The 17907-nt window shown below is 40.6% G+C and overlaps 2 protein-coding genes across 2 annotated transcripts in view; one reads left to right on the forward strand and one right to left on the reverse strand.

Annotated features, from left to right (window-relative positions):
* Positions 1–17907, forward strand: part of LOC101917686 (cytochrome P450 2J2-like) — a 119762-nt gene that overhangs the window by 73481 nt on the left and 28374 nt on the right. The window lies entirely within an intron of this gene.
* LOC101921395 (cytochrome P450 2J6-like) lies at positions 781–9364 on the reverse strand. The gene is made up of 8 exons (XM_005237764.3): positions 9008–9364; positions 8496–8645; positions 7345–7505; positions 4999–5175; positions 4303–4444; positions 2704–2891; positions 1488–1629; positions 781–963 (listed from the first exon to the last, which is right to left on the reverse strand). Exons 1-8 carry the CDS (start codon positions 9168–9170, stop codon positions 785–787), a joined length of 1302 nt encoding a protein of 433 aa, XP_005237821.2. The 5' UTR covers positions 9171–9364; the 3' UTR covers positions 781–784.

Raw genomic sequence — 17907 nt, forward strand, 5'->3', positions numbered from 1 at the left:
ATAAAGAATCCATTAAAGACCTGAAAGAATAAATGAAGCTGAATAAATTATTGGAGGATCTGGAGCAAACACCACCAGAAATTAGCTGTCATGAAAAAGATGTTCTTATGTTGCTGTCAACCAGTGGGCTCATAAAAAAGCAATTTATCAATACTCTGTGTCCACTCCCTGTTGTCATTTGCCTTCCAGTCCTTGCTCCCTACCTGTATTATGAGGGTGAAACCCTCAACTGTCTTGACAGGTGTCAGTGATAGAGTTGTACACAACAAGCTTGCACAGCCACAAACCTGATCAGTCTAAGGGAATCACACTATCTGCCTCTCTAGAAAGCTTCCTCTAAGAGCTTCTTTTAATTCCTGCACCCACTAATATCCTGAGGCAGACTGAAAGACCTCTAAGCCTATCTCCACAAATGCAACTGTGGCTTACAAGAAAGAATGCACAGATCTTTAACGATGAGACTTCTAATTTCTAGACTTTAAGTTCTTTCTCTGTAAATCCTCTTTCCAGTTAATAAATAAAGCCCAATTCTATTTCTTCCCTTAATGTCTTTATTTGTTACACATCAAAAGAAATTTACCAAGATTTTCCAAACAGCAAACAAGAATGAAAGATTAACTCTTTGAGGTATAATCCTTAGGATACAACTGTCCAAAAAGCATCTTTCAGGGTACTGGTTAACCAAACCAAGAGGAAAGCAAAAATCTTAAGACATGCAAAAAGAAATTCACAAGCAGAAACAATCTTGCTGAGTAAGTTCCCTGAAACTGTGGGGCACCCTTCCCTACCGAGGAATGGCACAGAGCTGGTAGGGAGGTGGCTTCATTGTGGCTCCAAAAACCAGCTTTGTATTGCCTTCTTTCACTCCTTCTGGCAGGGTGAATGTGAATGCCTGTAACAGGGTGGAAAAGACAATAAAGAGCTCCATCCTTGCCAGCAGCTGCCCCATGCATACTCGGTGCCCTGTGAAAAGACAGAAAAAACAATCAGCCAAGGGGTTTCTATTGCACCTCCCTTTCTAATCTGCTTGGCTTTTAGTTTGTTTGCTTGTTTTCTGCAGACTTAGTCCTTTTCTCTTAACTAACTTCATCATTTAATGATCCAGAAGTGAAAGGCTGCTTGAATTTCCACTGGAAGTTTTGATCTGTGTTTACAGCAGGCAGCAAGACATTATAGAAATGATCACCAGGGTTTTATAATTTACATTTACATTCTTCCTAGTACTGTGCATTTTGCTGCTACTATCTTGATAACTGGATCTCTCCTCCAAGAGAAACTGGATCTGTCTTCCAAGAGAAACTTTTCTAAGTGTCATTCCTTCCAATCTTTTCCATGTACAATTGGACTTCTCTCTTCCTGGAGATCTTTAAAACAGCGGGATGTGTTTATATACCTATTTGTAAATGTTCTCCTTTTTATGCTGGGGAATGAATGGCTCTTAAGGTGTTACCACAAAGAGTGAATAAAACCCTGTTCAGTGCACATACCTATTGAAAATGGTAAGAATGCATCCCTGTTTACAAAGTTTCCATCTTTATCCAGAAAGTGGCCTGGGTTGAACTCATCAGGTGTCTCCCATTTTCCAGGGTCAGACAGAACAGAGTCAATATTTGATAAAATTATGGTGTTCTGAAAAAAAGAGCAGTGGCTTCAGTTCTGTCTTATTGTTCATATTAATCAGATAACAAAATAATGACAAAGGAGCAAAGAATTTAATGTCATAATTTAAAGTCTCATTTTTCTCAAGAATGAAATCAAGCTTTAAAAAATTTCATAAGGAGTTTAAACTTTTGAGACTATTGCTACTTGCTCTCCTTTATTACTTGCTGCCACTAAGTGCAATAAAATAAGTGGTTAGGATATTATCATGTTTGTATTGTTAAAATGTTTTACTTTTATTTTTCCTATTGTCACTAAGTATTTTTATTACTTATTCAGCTTTTGAGCTATAGAATATCATGATTATCAGTTTATTTTTTCCTTTTGTTACTCGATGATGTCTGCAACACCAGAGTTGCTTTGAGCAGATCCAGAAAAAGGGAATGAAAATGAGGCTACATGAAAAGCAGCGATGGGAGTATATTTAAGAACAAGCCCTTATGTGCCTTTCAGTTACAACTTGAAAATACTTCAGTTTCATTATAATATTTGCAAGATATTGCATTTAAAAATTGTGATACAAAAATAATTTCACATTTGAAAGTTTTTCAGTAAAACCTTTTTTTTCCATTTTTGAATGGCCTCTGTTCACCAGCTGATAAGCCATTTTGACAAGGGACAGACCTGAGACTGATGGAAATTAGTATGTTTATTTCCAGTCACCATTCACAAGCTTTCTGTTGGGAGAAATAATGATATAAGAATACTAATAGTTAGGATGAAGTGCACATTTCCTTGAAGACAGTCATAGCTTAGGGCACTGCTAGAACTGATAGGGCACAAGAATTCTTGTCCTCAATCAAGAAAACCCTCAAAAGCCTTTCTAAATGCATCTAATGTACCAAAGACCTACACAGCAGTTCTCAATCATAGTTGCTTTTCAACTAAATGAGCAATTACATCAAAAGCAACTAAAAAAGGAAAGTATTTTGGGAATCACTAGCTGAGGTGGCTTCAGTTGTTAAAAAGTTATGTTAAATCAGTTTTAAAAACTGTTGCAAGCGTACCAGACATCAGATATTCAAATATGCAGCATATTTCTACCTTTGGAACAGGAAATCCCAGCAGCTCTGTGTCCTTCATGCTCTGTCTTGGAAGTGCAATTAAGACTATGTTACTGTATCGCTGGATCTCGTGAATTACAGCATTTGTATAAGGCAACTTCTTTCTGTCCTCGTAGCAAATTAAATGGGAACAACCGAGAACATCATCCATCTCCTTTTGGACTTTCTCTAAGGAGGAATATTCAGCTTTAAATATACAACAAATAAACTCTACATATTTTTTCCTATTGCTTTTTACAGTAAGAATAACATCCAACAAGATGAAAAAGATATTTTATAAAATAAGAGCACCTTCAAATTCCCATACAGATGACCTGAATAAAATTTGACTCTGAAATTGTTTATAGGTTGCATACCCAAGTAGTACTTTAAAAATAACAGTAGCAAAGTCATTCTTTAAGAATATTTAGATTCCTGTTGTGTTACTGCTCTGAGGTAATTCATAAAAATACTTTTATTAAGATTTATTTTTACAGTCAGGGAATCAACTGGAAAAAGAAATTTAATTGTTTATTGGGAGACCAGTTTAGTAACTAATGAGGGATTGTTCTTCACTCACAACCACATAGGTGGCCCAGTCGCTATTCTGTAATTACCTGCCCTGGGAAGCACTTACACGAATTAATTTTTCTCAAGGCCTTTTTTTTCTTCTTCTTTTTTTTTACTTAAAATCTGAGCTGAGATGGTAATTTATGATTAATTTCTGATCTGAAATGATCTGATTAGTACTATAGCCTTTATAATTGCAATTAGATTGACCCTATGCATCAGGAAACTTAAGACTATTTTAATATACCCTGCAAGGGTGAAAGATCATGTTGTGAAAATTCAAGTATGCTCAATCCAATCTCTAATTTTAGATCTTTTGAAGAGTTTTTAGGCACCAACAATGGGACATCCTTTCTCTTTACCATTTCCAACATTTTCTTCTTACTAGCCTCCTGCTGTGCCTGGTACTCAGCTTAAACTCCCAGATATGAGGCCTTTGAAGTGATTTGTATACCTTTCAATCTTTTCTATCCTATGCACTCTGACGCTTCCTTTTCACTTACTTTGCCAAGCTATATCTTTCCTCTGTGAATATCATTATTAAAAACATACGGTTTCAAGCTACTCACCCCAATCTTTTTTTTTTTTAATATCTGTATGTGGAAGTCTATGTTTGAAGTTTTAAGTTTCATGGAATAACCACACATATTAGCAACCTCCCACTGTACTGAAATAATTTCTGCTGCAAAGAAGCCAGGAGCACTTCAAAGAGTAGCAGTCATGGGATGGAAAGGATGACCTGAACACTCCACCTTGTCTTCCGTGGAAGTCTAATCATTATCTTGTCCAAGACTAGACTCCTCCATCTGATCAGAAAAATCACACCCTGCATTCTGCATAGGTCTGTTAAAAATGAAACCTAAAATGGCTGGCCTGTATGTTGGAAAGGATACAGCAAGAAAGAGATACATGCAGTTCACCTGATTCACACCCTAATAATTAGTTCCTCTATTATTCTTTGAACAAGCTGCACTGCTATTTGAACATGTATGATTTCTAAAAAGTTGCAGAACTGTTTGGGTGTGCTTACCTTGAATATCAGGATAAATCACCATATAGAGCAATGCCCAACGTAAAGTGGTGGCTGTTGTTTCTACACCTGCCAGAAAGAGGTCAAAAATAGACTGGATCAAGTTTTCTTCATCATAAGTAGCGTCAGCATCTCCTTTAGTCTGCAGATATGAATTGAAAAGACCAAGTTATATCACACAAAAAAAAGAAGTAAACCACTTTGCATCACAGGAATATTTACTGATACTATCCAAAATGAAAAAAAAGAAAAAAAAATAATCAAAGCGCTAGAAAATAAAACCTTCTGCCTAAAATGAAGACATTTTCTAATATTTTCCAGTATACTTGTCAATTTATCCTATCCATATAAACAGGTTTTTCTTCAGCCATGACAAAGTTACTAATTGTACATGCTTTCTACTCCTGCTGCAAAGTCCACCATAACAGTGATTTCTAGTTGTATCTTAATCATATGCAGATCTGTTATTATTGAGGTTAAAGCTAATCTGCCTGTGAATCTATTTACATTATTACTTCATCATCCTTCTGCCATCTCTTAGTGTCAACTTTTTTTAGTTCATCTACCTATAAGCTTTTCTATGGAGAAATGGTATACTTCTAAATTTATATTAGACATCATTATAATCAAAGCAGCACTTAAAAACAACTTAAAATCGTTGTTAGTGGGGCATAAGAAGAGTTCAGAGGTACTCACTTTATCTATCTCATCCAAATAGTAATCAATAAAATCTTGATTTTCATCTGTTCCTCTTTTTTTTTTGTGGTTTTCAAGTTCCTTTGCTAATAGAGTGTTCACAAAATTTATGCTGGCCTTAGCTTGTTTCATTGGTGCTAGGAAACGACTTGGAAGCCAGGGAAAGATTTCACATACCTATAAAAGAGATATTTTAGACATGTGGTATTACTGACACGAGCAAAGTAAATTTGAATCCCAATATAGGCTTTTGGGTAGTAGAAAAAACATGGAAGGGATAATGCCTACCCCATGATTCATTAAAGCTTTTCTTAATCCCATTTTTCCCTGGAGCAGAATTTCTCTTAGTTTTACGCTATAAATTTTCCATTGTGATGCATAAAGAATAAATAAAGTTCCTCTATACCCCAATTATTTGCTAGACTGAACTTCAGTACCAAGGACCTCATATAAAATGTGCCCCTGTTCTCAGTTTATCCAACATACATATCATTTCTATCTCATTACCAAAAAAAAACCATATCGAGGCTGACTTCCTTGATATATCTGCTAACCGAAAATAGAAATATCTAAACCCAGGACTGTAGGACACTGAATGCATGGGGATTTTACGAGATAGGCCTTCTCATAGATAAGAATCAAACACATCACATCTGTGTGATATGCAAAACAACTTGATGAAGTAGAAATACTGAGCCCTGTGGATTCCCTGCTGTTTATTCATGGTCTAAACCTATTCACACTCTTGGACTTGTACTATTACAAAACCGCATCTCAGCAGAAAAGAAAACAAAACACTCCTTACATTAATTCCATTCCTCTACTTCATTTCCCTTTCTTTTTTCTCCTTTTACAGATTGTACCATGTCCTTCCAGTTTACAGAATTACTGCAGCTTAAATTATGTATTAGGTCATAACACTTGGGCTCACCTATTTAAATGGCAGCTGCATTACAAAGATTTATCTTCCCACAGACCTGTTCAGATTCCTGGCTTGTATTTATTTGTCGTCCTACTGCATAATTTTGCTTAAAAATACCTGTCCACTTACCACAAAAACAGATTAGTACAGATCATCATTAAAGGATTGCACATCGCTGTGAAAGCACTGTGGAGAGCAGGACAGAATGAAATACTGGACTAGAATGTTTTTGTTGGCTGTGGCCACACTATTAAGAGTTTTTAAGAACACCTTGTAAAAATACCTACTGAGACCACTTTGGAATTAGCTGATCCTGTGTTTACCCTAATTAGAAGATAGGTTAGGAATCATTCTACCTGCATCTTCTGGGAGAAAAAATCATAAGTAGTTTCATTTTTTTTCGAGATCTCAAATTCTCTAGGACTTTGATTACAGCAGTTTCCAGTTAGTAAGAAATGTTGGAAACCATGCAAGATACAAAGCCAGATGTGTTCCAGCAAGTTCTGCAGAAGCAGGCTGCATTGTACATTGGTAAATTGACTTCTTGACTATATACAGTATTGTGGTTCCAATTTATAAATGGTTAATGATAAAACCGCCCTTGTTTGAGGCAGTCTGTTCTACTGGTTTTGCAACTGCAGTCACAGCTTCACACAGAAGCAAGATAGCATTTTTTTCTGTCCAGTGGGCCAGATGTGCAGTCAGGAGCTGCGGCCTTGGATGGAGACAAATATCCAGCAGCTAATGGAGTGTGACTTCCAGTATGTATTATCGAATTCTCATAAGTACATGCAGATGTGGTACAGGTGTTGCTGCCGAAAACTATAGGAAAAAGCTACCATTAAGCAATTTTATGATATGTTACATTTGCACAAAACGGTTACTCTACTTAAATTCATATGAAGTTAGCTAACAGTAGTGCAGGAAGCAGTAAAGCCCGTGTTACTCTTGACATTTGTTGACAGTCATATGATTTCACACAGCGAAGAAAACTACTTTGTTAGGTAGAATTTAAGATAAGCCTATTTCAGAGCTGTTCTTTCTTTTTTTCTTTTTTTTTACTTTTATTTTTAACTATATTTTACTACTGGTTTTCAGTTATAGTTTAAAACGCTGTTTGTACAGGAAACACAGTTGTACAGGCAGCATTTCTGCAAGACTGGCCTTTGTGCATCTCCCAAACATGTAGCGAGCCTGTGTTTCCATTCCCATCCACCAGACGTGAAATTGCTGTGCTATGATGAGGAATAAGCAATTGAAACAAGCTTTGAACTGCATCTGAAAATATTATTCTGATGAGTACTCCAGCAATTCCCAGTGCATTAGTATTTATTTTTGTTATAAAAGTAACAAGCAAGCTGCCTTTTTCATTGTCTATCTATATAAAGTAAACAAACAAACAAACAAAAAATCATTTTCCTCACAAAGAAAGAGACGCTGTTCATAAATCCTGCTATAGTATCAATGGATTCAATCAACTGGTGAAAATTTTCATCATCTTTAGAGAAGCGATGTCCAAAAATCACAGAACAGATCACATTTGAGACAGTATGAACGACAGGCATAGTGGGGTCCAGAGGTTTTCCTGTAAACACAGTCAACAGCATTCACCATTAACACGTAATGTTCCTGCTTTTCCCACTGAGAGGAGAGCTGATGAGATTTTACAAACACTTCTGACATTAATTAGATTGCTGAAAATGATTCTGAATTAATTAAGGTTGAAATTAATTAAATTGCAATTTATTGGTAAAAGGCATGAATAAAGAGTAACTTCAGACATCTAAAAACACTGTTGGTTGAAAAAAGGCAAGACTACTGGTGGGAGTGTAATTAGTAGTAGTAATTATAAAAACACCCAGATTTCACAGAACCTTGGCATCAATAGATCTCATGTTTGGCAATAACCATGGTACAAAAAAGGTCAGCTGAGACATTGTTATGAACAAGCAGCTGAATTGAAAAGAGAACCACCTTCTATCCTTTGCTCATCTCCTTTTCACCTCAATAACAGAATAATTAAGCAAACCTATAGATCATCCTGTCATTCAGCAGCACAATCTGAACAAACGTCTTTCCTTACTGAGGTGACTACCGCAAGCTGTGTGAGGTGAGCTTTTTCCACTGCACTTGCCAGAGCAGAGCCATAGGGTTGTGCAGCCCTGGTCAAAGCTATTAACATTTAGTGCCTTGGTTTGGGGTTTTGTTTTTTGGTTGTTGGGTTGTTTTTTTTTTTGCAGAAGTATATCGGCTGTTGTGACACTTACTTTGTTACTGTTTCCTGTTACCCTGATTCTGTGACCATGAGAAAGGTAAAACAGACTTAAGTAGTAATAACACTAACAGACAGGGATCATGGAGTCTCAGTCCTAAGTTCATACCGTGGGGTTTCATGCGTAGCACTTCTGCAAGGAAATGTCTCGTGCAAATCATATGTTACAGAGCTTCGAGACTCAGCTCTGCATGCACACTTTAAATACATATTTGAAATCAAATAGTTTCAAAAGCTACAGGTGACCCATTCTTCAGCAAAATCACCCATTGCACCGCCTGACCTGCATATTGAGTCACATACCATTCATTTTCTGGAAGTATTCCACCAGGTGACAGGCCTCCTTTTGTAGCTGATACTCCTGGTCTTTTTTCCCCACTCCCATTTTCCTCATTGTCGCAAGTCCAAAATGCCTCTGTTGCTTCCAGAGATGACCATTAGAAAACATAACACCTGGGACCATAATGAACTAATGCTGTTAATGCTTCATAAATTAATGAATTGGTACAGTTAATATGCCAAAGAAGCTTCTCTTTCATTCTAATTTTTTCAAATTTTTGCCAGCAGTCTGGCAGCATTCCCCTTTCCTCTTCTTTCTTCTTATAGTTTAGCCATCTGTCTCCTGTGTAGAAACTCTTACAATAGCTATATTCTGCCATTGCTGTTCCGCCAGAATCAAAAAAAGAAGTATATTATAAAACCTCATGAAAATATTAACTTTTTTCCCCACTATAAATTAAGGACTTCAGGACTCTAAATGAGTTTCCAAAGCCAGACTTAGAACACACAAAAAGATTTATGAAAATAATAATTACCGTTTCCTTGATTCAGCATGTGAAAGACTCTGCTTGTTGGCCTTCCAGCAACATGTTCAGCATGAACAGTCAGACCTTCCTTCACTGCCTGAAACCCTTGCAGGACAACGACAGGAACATTTGAAAGCCATAAGGTGAAGACGTTACCATGAATTTCGGCCATCTGTAGAACAAAGCAGCATCAGAATAACAGGCGTGAGAACCAGTACATTTAAATCGAACATGATGAACAAGATCTTTTCCCTTGGCAGATGCCCGAGGAGTGATTGACCTTGAGAAGAGCACCAAATCTATTCTTGCATATAACATAGCCTGAAGTCAGGTTTCTATTGAAAGTCTCATTTACTAAAGATTAAGATGTTCCCAAAATGTCAGCTATTGCCAAAGCCTATGATGCTATTGATCATGTCTTACAATTCAAACTCTTTGCAGATGAATTCTTACACATTTGTAAGAAGAAAACATTAGCTCATGAGTTTAAGTGAACATCTACAGATTCCCCTTTGTGTATTGTGTAGCAAAAGCAGCTGAGGAGGTGAGCAAAGCAGGAACCACCCCCTCCTTTCTAGCTAAACTGTAATAGCCCTGTCTCCGCAATGCCCTGCACACAGCCATCACTAGAAGTAGGCAGGACAGTCCTTTCCCTAGCTGGAGAACTGGGAAATGGAAAAGGCTGAGGGAAGTGCAACAGTGCGTAGGTCAAAGCAGCAAGTCTGCGGGGCAGAGTAGGCTGGGAAGAGCGTGGCATTACCAAAACATCCCAAGAACTGCAGAGTTCAAAATTTTGCTGCCTGGGAGCAAACAAGAGGGAACAGATAGGCATGTTGAGCAAAAAGTTATACACATGTGCTTGCACGTTTGTGTTTAACTTCATTTCGAGAAGGACTAATTCATAGCTTTTGATATCTTGGGATGAGCACTACTCTTCAGGTTTGGGAGGTCAGAAATAGAAGAAAACAAGGCACACACTGGCTATAATTTAATGTTGTGGAGTCATACTACTTTGCCTTGAAATATACAACTTGGGAAAAGAAAACTGGCAAGACAGGAAGGCTGAGAACAAAGAGTGAAAGCAAGGTGCTGTTATATATTTAAATGTTAATTATTTTTTTTATATATGAGGAATATAAAACATTAGGGTACAAATTCTAGAAGTGCTGTGCATTACAACTGGACTCAGAAAAGAGTTTGAGCATAGGCACGCAATTAATTAGCTCAGCTACTTAAAAGCTCAATCAGGCTCAGCAGACTGAACTCTCTTGTTAAAATCTAACCAACAGGTATGTCAGAAAAAAAATTTACTCTAAGATCTTTGAAAAATCTGTTGAATAAGTATAAAAATATTAATCTTTTCTATACTGGAAACACACATGCACTCAGTAGTTATTTCATGGGATATCTGGAAACTGCCAGTGCAACAACAGTCAAAATACAGACCTGCAAAAGACTGCACAGAATTAAAGACTCTGCTTTAAAACGTGCATTTTCCTACGTGTAAGACAGGAACATTATCATCAGTATTATTTTGTTCATATGCACATAAGGTTTTAATGATGTTTCATAGCTGGAAATTTTCATACCTAAACCCAGATATTTTAATGATCCCCACCTATTTTCACATCTATACAATTTAGAATAAATCCCTCCCAAATAAAACTATGTTAAATGCTTACGTTTACTTTTCAATCAGCTTATGAATCCATTAATTGCTTGAAAATACATACTTTTTTAAGGATCTCATGATGAATTTGGAAGTTCATCTGCAGCAGATTTCCAAAGAATGGGTACGGAGTTGGTCCAGGAGGAAATCGTCTTCGCATCCATTGCAATTTCAGAAACTGCATAAACAGCAGAGACACCACAAAAAACACCAACACCACACTTACTGTTAACATTTCACTTCTGATTTACAAGGCTATGTTGCCGTTGAAAAACCACTGTATAGGCAGAGGACAGATCTGCTTTATCTTGCTTTGCTGGTACCTCCCTAAATAGAGAAAAAGATATTGAAGCTTCTGTGCCTCTGTCCTTCCCCCTTCATCACTTTATTTCCTCACCCCAGAGAATGAAATGTTCTTATTTTTAAGCATATATAACATCATTCCATTATATTGCAGCGATAAATCTGACAACTGTCAGCTCTCCAAGGGATACAAAATGCAGGTTAATCATATGCCTCCTCATGCCATGGCAGTCGCTGTGACAAAAATCCCTGCCCACAGTACTCGTTTCATAAACAGCCTCTTGCAAGAACAGAGAAATAAAATTTAAAAGTCCTGAGGGTTGGCTACTCACCCAGGCCAGCAGGATTACTGAAAAGTTCAGGCTTATCAGTAGCCATCATGTGCATCAGCCATGTGCACTGCTCCTTCACTCACCTCACATTATTGCTTGATTCTGACGCTCTCTGCTATTCCTTTAGTAGTTTATTTTTCTTCATGGCTTAAATTGTAAGCTCTTTAGGAGGTGGCTGAACCTTTTAATTTTGTGCCTAGAGCACATAAAACAGAAAAGACTCTAATCCATCATTGGGTAACAAGAGTTTGACGGTTATAATGGCGTAACACCAAAGTGTTCTCACACTCCCTATTCAGCTGCACAGATAAGCGGGGCTGCAAGGTCTTCATGACCAAGTAGAAAGCAAAATTTCTTCACCCCCTCCAGATGCCTGTCAGCTAACTCCCACTGTATTGCCTGCAGCAGGGGTAAAGATGACATACAACTGTCTGCGTGAGCTTCTTTCACAAGTGCTCTCGTGCAACTGAGCAACTCCATTTGGGAGCTGTGGATTGGTTTTCCTTTATGGAGGTAGATCCTGTGCCCCGGCAAAGGGGATCATTGCGGACAACACAGCTTTGGCGCTTCTTCTGCGCTTGCTCAAGGAACAGCACTAGCTTAGTCTCAGCTCATCTGGCTTCGACAGCAGCATATAGCACTCTGGAAAGTCACCTAGATGGCTTAGCTGCTCACATGCCAAACTTACAGAGCTGGCACAGCTAAAAGTAAAAGTCGTGAGGTGTTGAGCAAGTTGGTTCACTCCAGAAGTGGGGCAGAGTGCTAACATTTGCACAGTCTTACTGGTCAGCGATTCAACTGAAAGCTGGAATCAAACTAAACTATCCACTTCAGAGACCACTTGTGTGACTTGTAGTTCCTTCACTTGCGGTACTGCCCTTTATCTCAGCAGGTCCCAACTCTGAATTTACTGTTTGCCAAAGTCTCCTTGGGAGAAGAAAGAGTCACAGTTGTGACTGTGGCAGCTGTTCTGGGATGATACCCCAAACGAAATGATTCTGTCCTTCCTGGACATTGTCTGTGAGGAAGACAACGTGGACAGTGATTTTTGTCATGGTGATTGCACTGGCCCTGGCTGACTAGCTGTTTAACATCCAGAAGATGTGCTTGACTTAGTGGGATTTTCATCCCGGGGGGGGGAGTGTGAGAAAACACCAGCTGAGGTGCCCAACTGTTGCATGCAGAGGCTGGTATCACAGCTTCACCTTCCAGAGAGCCCACATCCACCCACATTCAAGGGCACAGCTGCTGTGGTGCAGATTCTCATGCCCCCAACCCCTCCTGGATAGGTGTTAGACCCAAGTCCACCACAAGTCATGCTCAAGATCTTCGAGAGCAGCCTGCAAGGCCTTTCACGTTGGGTAGTGGCAGTGGGAGACTTCGAGAGGATCAGCCCAGGCTCCGCATGAGTCCTCAATGGCATGGTCTCTGCCAGGTTCCATATGATCGCTTGCCCAGGGCACCTATGCTACATGGACCGCAAGACCTATCAGTGAGACCTAAAAGGGGCTTCTCCCCAGTGTTGTTACTTTCATAGGGTGAACAGAAAAATGACAGATTCCACATATATTGCTGGGAGAAGGGCTGTGAATGTCCTCACGGCCCATGAGGCTCACCTGCCTTGCCTGCTTGCAGCCCCATCCGGCCCCTCCATCTCTTCTGAGCGATCCTGTCCGGCTGCTCTGCATCTCCCCTGGCTCTCCAGGCTCGCTCTGACTTTTCCACACATATTAGCCATGTTGTGGTGATGGTACCTCACAGCCTATACATGAAGTGCTTGCGTTTAGAAAGGCAGCTGCCAAACACCTTTGCCGTGTCTTTAGGAGAAGATGTTAAAGGGCGTACAGCTTGCTTTCCTCTTCAGATAAGATGGTGCTGGAGGACAGGGAAGAGGGAAGCCTGATAAAATGCACGATTTGCCACAGTTTCCATAAGTGAGAATTGAATGCCTGGGGAGGCAGGGGTGACAGCAGGCTGACAGCTCAGCAGAACAGAAAGCTATCCCTCTTACCAGCGAATCCTCCTCTGTTCCCTCTCCCCAGGACAGCTGTTGACCCATTCTCATCTCTCCCCTTCCTTTCTGCTCTCAGAGGAAAGGATCCATTTGCCCTGTACTTTGGCTTTTGAACTGAAACATGCTGTGGCCTGTGCCCTACCAGCTTCATGGCAGCTTGTCTGCATCCCATTGTTTTCCATGCCCCAAATTCAGTTGCAGGACTAATCTCCATCTCCCACCCACAAAGCACATAGCTGCTAGGGTACCTTCCAGGGAAGCACTAGAGCCAGATACTCAGAGAGGGAGGTCACCCTCCCAGGCTAATAATAGTGTTTCAGGACATGTTCCCCGTCTCACCTGCCTGTTGCAGTACCCTGAGGAGTGATGCAAAGAAAGTACATCTTTTTAGATGCCATCTGAGAGGGGTGAGCAACAGCTAAAGAGAAATAGAGCAGCAGAAGCATGCAAACAAAACCTGACTCTCAAAGAGGGGCAACGCCTCCTATAATTTGTAGGGAGAGAGTCTTCAGTAGCCCAGATTCATGGCAGTCCCTGGCAAGAGCACAGGTTCCTCCTCTTTGCTCCTCTTGCATCAGCTCACACCGACTGCTTGGGGACACAGTATAGGGGCTCTGGAAGAAAACAGAAACAATCTGCAGGAGCTGCCTTCTCTGCAAGCCCCCCAAAGTTGGGGATGGAAAGGGTCCTGCACCCAGCACCTTCCCTGCAAACTTGAAGTACCTACATGATGCCATGCAGGGTCTCTATGCCCGGCAGTAGGACACGCATGGCCAGGGGAAGTCACAGAAGCACGACGTGCTCGTCTGCTCTCCCCCATTTTCTGCATGAGGGGAGGTGCCTTGCTGGGGGGAGAGGGGAGAGAGGAGCATCACTGCCACTGCCCCTTAACCCAGACACTGAGCTTCGAGTTGTACTGCTTACAAGGAACCAGTGAGAGCAGCCACATCCACAGTCCCTTCACAGACCTGAGACCAACGTCTTCGCCTCACCGGGACCCTCCTGAGCTTCCCCCTTAAAGTTCAGCCCAGAAAAGCAGTGCATCTGCCCCGGCTGGAAGCACACTCCCTGGCACACAGGGCATGCTGAGGCTGGCCATGGTGGGAAACGACAAAAAAGGTTTCACTGGACTAAGTGCAGACAACTTTAATTTTATACAACGTTGATCAGTCACCCCATCTTGGTGCCCATCTTGAGAAGATCAGTCCTCCTCTGGAGGAGACTTCGGTGCTGTCACAGCCCAGAGGAGGAAAGCACTGTCAGGAGCTCCAAGGCATGAGACCGCCATGAGCTGCAGCCTTGCTAAGAAGAGTAGAAATAACAAACAAGTAGGGCTGCAACACAGCACACACCAAAACAGAAGGAAAGATGAGAAAATGAGGTATAAACAAACAGTGAAAACTGGCACAAATACATGCTAACTTCAGGTGTTTGAAAGTGTAAGGAATCATGTTTTGAACTGTGTGAGTAGCTGTGTGGTACTTAGTTGCCAGCTAGGGTTAAACCACAACACGTGCAAAGACTCTCACCATTTAAAAAGAAAAAAACCAAAAACCAAACTAAAAATTCATCTACGACACTGAAATTACAATCCCTGTTTATGCAAATTATCAGTAATGGTACCAATAAATACTGTCCACCTGCCCTACATTTGGCTTCATATACTAACAAAACCAAAACATTCAAAATGGTAACTTAATAAATATAAATATTAATATTGTAATAATACAGGCAATATTTTAATCACAAACTAATCTTTACTAAAGAATATGGCGTTAACAAAAATACCAGACTGGGCCAGTCAACTGCACATAAAAACTTAAATCCTTTTGTTGATCAGCTAAATGTTAATTATAAGGCTTTTTTAAATACTCTGATTAGATTTTATGAAAGCCATTCGCTGCTTCTCCGGTTGTAATTTATTAAAGTTAAGATTGCTTACATTTGGCAACTCCAGCACAATGAAATTTTTTTAACACTGAATTGCACAGGTCAAGCCAGTGCTTAAAATTTTACTTGCTGACTTAACTCTGTTGGTTTGAGATGTGAAAAACATTTGCATCCACACTGGCATTGCTGCACTGATGAAATCCCTTCTGTGGACAGGATCATGATACTAGAAATTTATCAGTTTTATCAGCCTTTTGGAGATGCAGGGCCACCCTGTTGGCAGAAAAGCTCTAACAGAGCACACCGCTCAAGAAGTTCCTCAGGCTGGATAAGGCAGAACAATCTGCAGGGTTCGTTATCCACTCACACGATGGAATCTGACTGCAGCATTGACCCGCTTCTTACAAAAGAACTGCAGATGTTGTAGCCATTTATCTAAATTTTGTTCAGACTCCTTTGTCTTTTACTTTAATAAGGAACATAAAAACTTACCAGATAGAGCTGGACCAAGTTTGGAGGGTGGGAGGGTGGTGGGGTGGTGGTGGAATCTCATGTGATGTTCACTGCATTGCTAAGTTTTGGGACATGAAAGGCAGAACCAGGACCATTGCACCATCCCTCATCGCCAGGCGACCCCAATTAAACAGTATACTCACCCCTTCCTACTGATTTCTTATTTTTCTTACACTGATTATACTTTCTTGTTTGTTGTTAAATTTGAGGTATATTTTCTCTTCTTCTTGACCGTTTTGCAGCATTACAAACAATCTGAAAGAGCAGGTTTGCCCTTAGGAGCAGTACTGACTACATGGACATCAGCTTGTGAATCACAGGTCTGAATAACAGTTTTAAAACAGTGGCCATGGTAACAACCGTATGAACGCCCAGTGCTGCTTGAGACAGGAATTAGGAACGAGATAGCCACAGCGTGTCGTGCCAGGCAACCAGAGAGATGAACACAAAATATTCCTTACTGAGGTTTGTCCCGCTAAGACCACGGAGCAGAGGTCTCAAACAGCTCAAGACTTGTAGGTCTATTTAAAAATCAGAGTTAATCAGGGTTTAAAGCTGGTTAAAGAAACATTACTTCTGAGTGAAAACTCTTCCAGTGCTACTTTCTTGCTTTATCTACCACATTTTCTTTTGCCTACCACAGTTTGTACCTTCACGTTTGGGGAATGAAATTCCAGTATTGAGCTACCAACAGCAGAAATAATGCAATCCAGACCAGCAGCTTTCGCTTCTGGGCTTCAGACCTCAACGGATCCTCAGCCAACCTCTGTATGGTGAAAGACAGTTAAGAAATGCAGATTCATAAATGCTATTCAGCAACATATAAAAACCTTTTTTCACCAGTAGTCTCTAAAAAATTTCCCAATGGAGATACAAGTCCTTTGTAAGAATTTGTAAAAGAACTTGTAACTCTGTTGGGAATTTTTTTAAAGAGGCTTTAAGTGAAAAAAAGATTTAAAGTAACATGGGTCCTATGCACCTGTTCCTAAACCTTACCTCTTATTCAGTCTTTCACACCTCCTATACTCACAGAGACGAATACACCAAGACTTACTTGGCTGTCAAACACAGCAGACACCAACTAGCCAATCGCCTCATACTCATTTTTGTAACACTATCTTTATAGCAGTAGGAAAACCAAATCCAAGTTTTGCAGTAGTGCACAACCCACCCTCCACTCCTGACGGAATCTACATCAACACAGCACAACGCAGCGCCCCGCAGAGCCAGATATGGACCAGAGAGCAGGGGAGCCACATCAGCTTGATCAGCTTGACCCGCTAAGCTTGGGCATCTCTGCTGCCAAACTCTGACTAGTGGCAAGTGCCAGCTTCAAACCTATGGGAGTCATGACAAAAGCATCCATTTGAGCCCCCCCCCAGAAGCCTGAGAAAAAGAGCACTAAACCTTATGATACCAAGGTCCTTCACAAAAATGAATAATTTTTTTTTCACCAACAGCATTACATTAAAGAAAGAAACCTCTAACATGGTGGATAAACAAGGCAATGACAACTAGTCTTTGTCGTGTAACTGTAGTAACAGTTGTAAAGTCTTTTCCTCAAGGAAGGAAACTGGTAGAGCAACAAAGCATTTGCTGCATCCACTAGTAGCCCTCACTCTGACCTTGATTTTTAAATCTTGCTGGATGACAAGGCCAGCCGCACAGTGTGAGTGGTTTCCGGCACTTGCTCTTCACTAGCCCTGCTTGGGCGCTGTTCCTGCTTCTGCCAGCTGTGTCCTGCACAGTTCCACACACCACACCACCCACCCCCACCCCCACCCACCCCCCCCCCCCCGATGCGCACACCCACACCTCACTAGCAGGCACTCTTAACTCAGCAGCTCTGCTAACAGTCTCCTTTACTCCCCTGCTGGAAGGCTGTCTGCAACCAGCCCTGTCCTCACAAGACACTCTCAAAGAGATTTGATTCTCACACACTCTCAAGAAACACTACGTAACTCTCCTGCCTAGCCCCTCCTTTGCAGGTGCCAAGCTTTGCTTCGCAAGGCTGCAGGCCGTCCCCTGAATGGTACTTTAGGCATCGATAAAGAGACACGGCCAAGCTACGCTCCTGTAGCCCATTAGCAGTACAAACTCCACTCAGTGAGAGGACTCCTTCTCTCATAGAAATGCTTCTCAAATGCACCACAACAATACAGGCAAAAAAAAAGCATTTTCAGGCCAG

Source organism: Falco peregrinus, chromosome 12 (assembly GCF_023634155.1).
Source record: "Falco peregrinus isolate bFalPer1 chromosome 12, bFalPer1.pri, whole genome shotgun sequence".
NCBI lineage: Eukaryota > Metazoa > Chordata > Aves > Falconiformes > Falconidae > Falco > Falco peregrinus.

Bases quoted from the DNA above. Each gene is read 5' to 3' on its own strand.
- LOC101921395 (XM_005237764.3), bottom strand. From the start codon at position 9,170: ATGGCCGAAATTCATGGTAACGTCTTCACCTTATGGCTTTCAAATGTT. The intron at 4,445-4,998 runs GTGAGTACCTCT...TCATATCTGCAG, and splicing joins ATTTGGATGAGATAGATAAA to ACTAAAGGAGATGCTGACGC. The intron at 2,892-4,302 runs GTAAGCACACCC...ATTCCTCCTTAG, and splicing joins GATTTATCCTGATATTCAAG to AGAAAGTCCAAAAGGAGATG.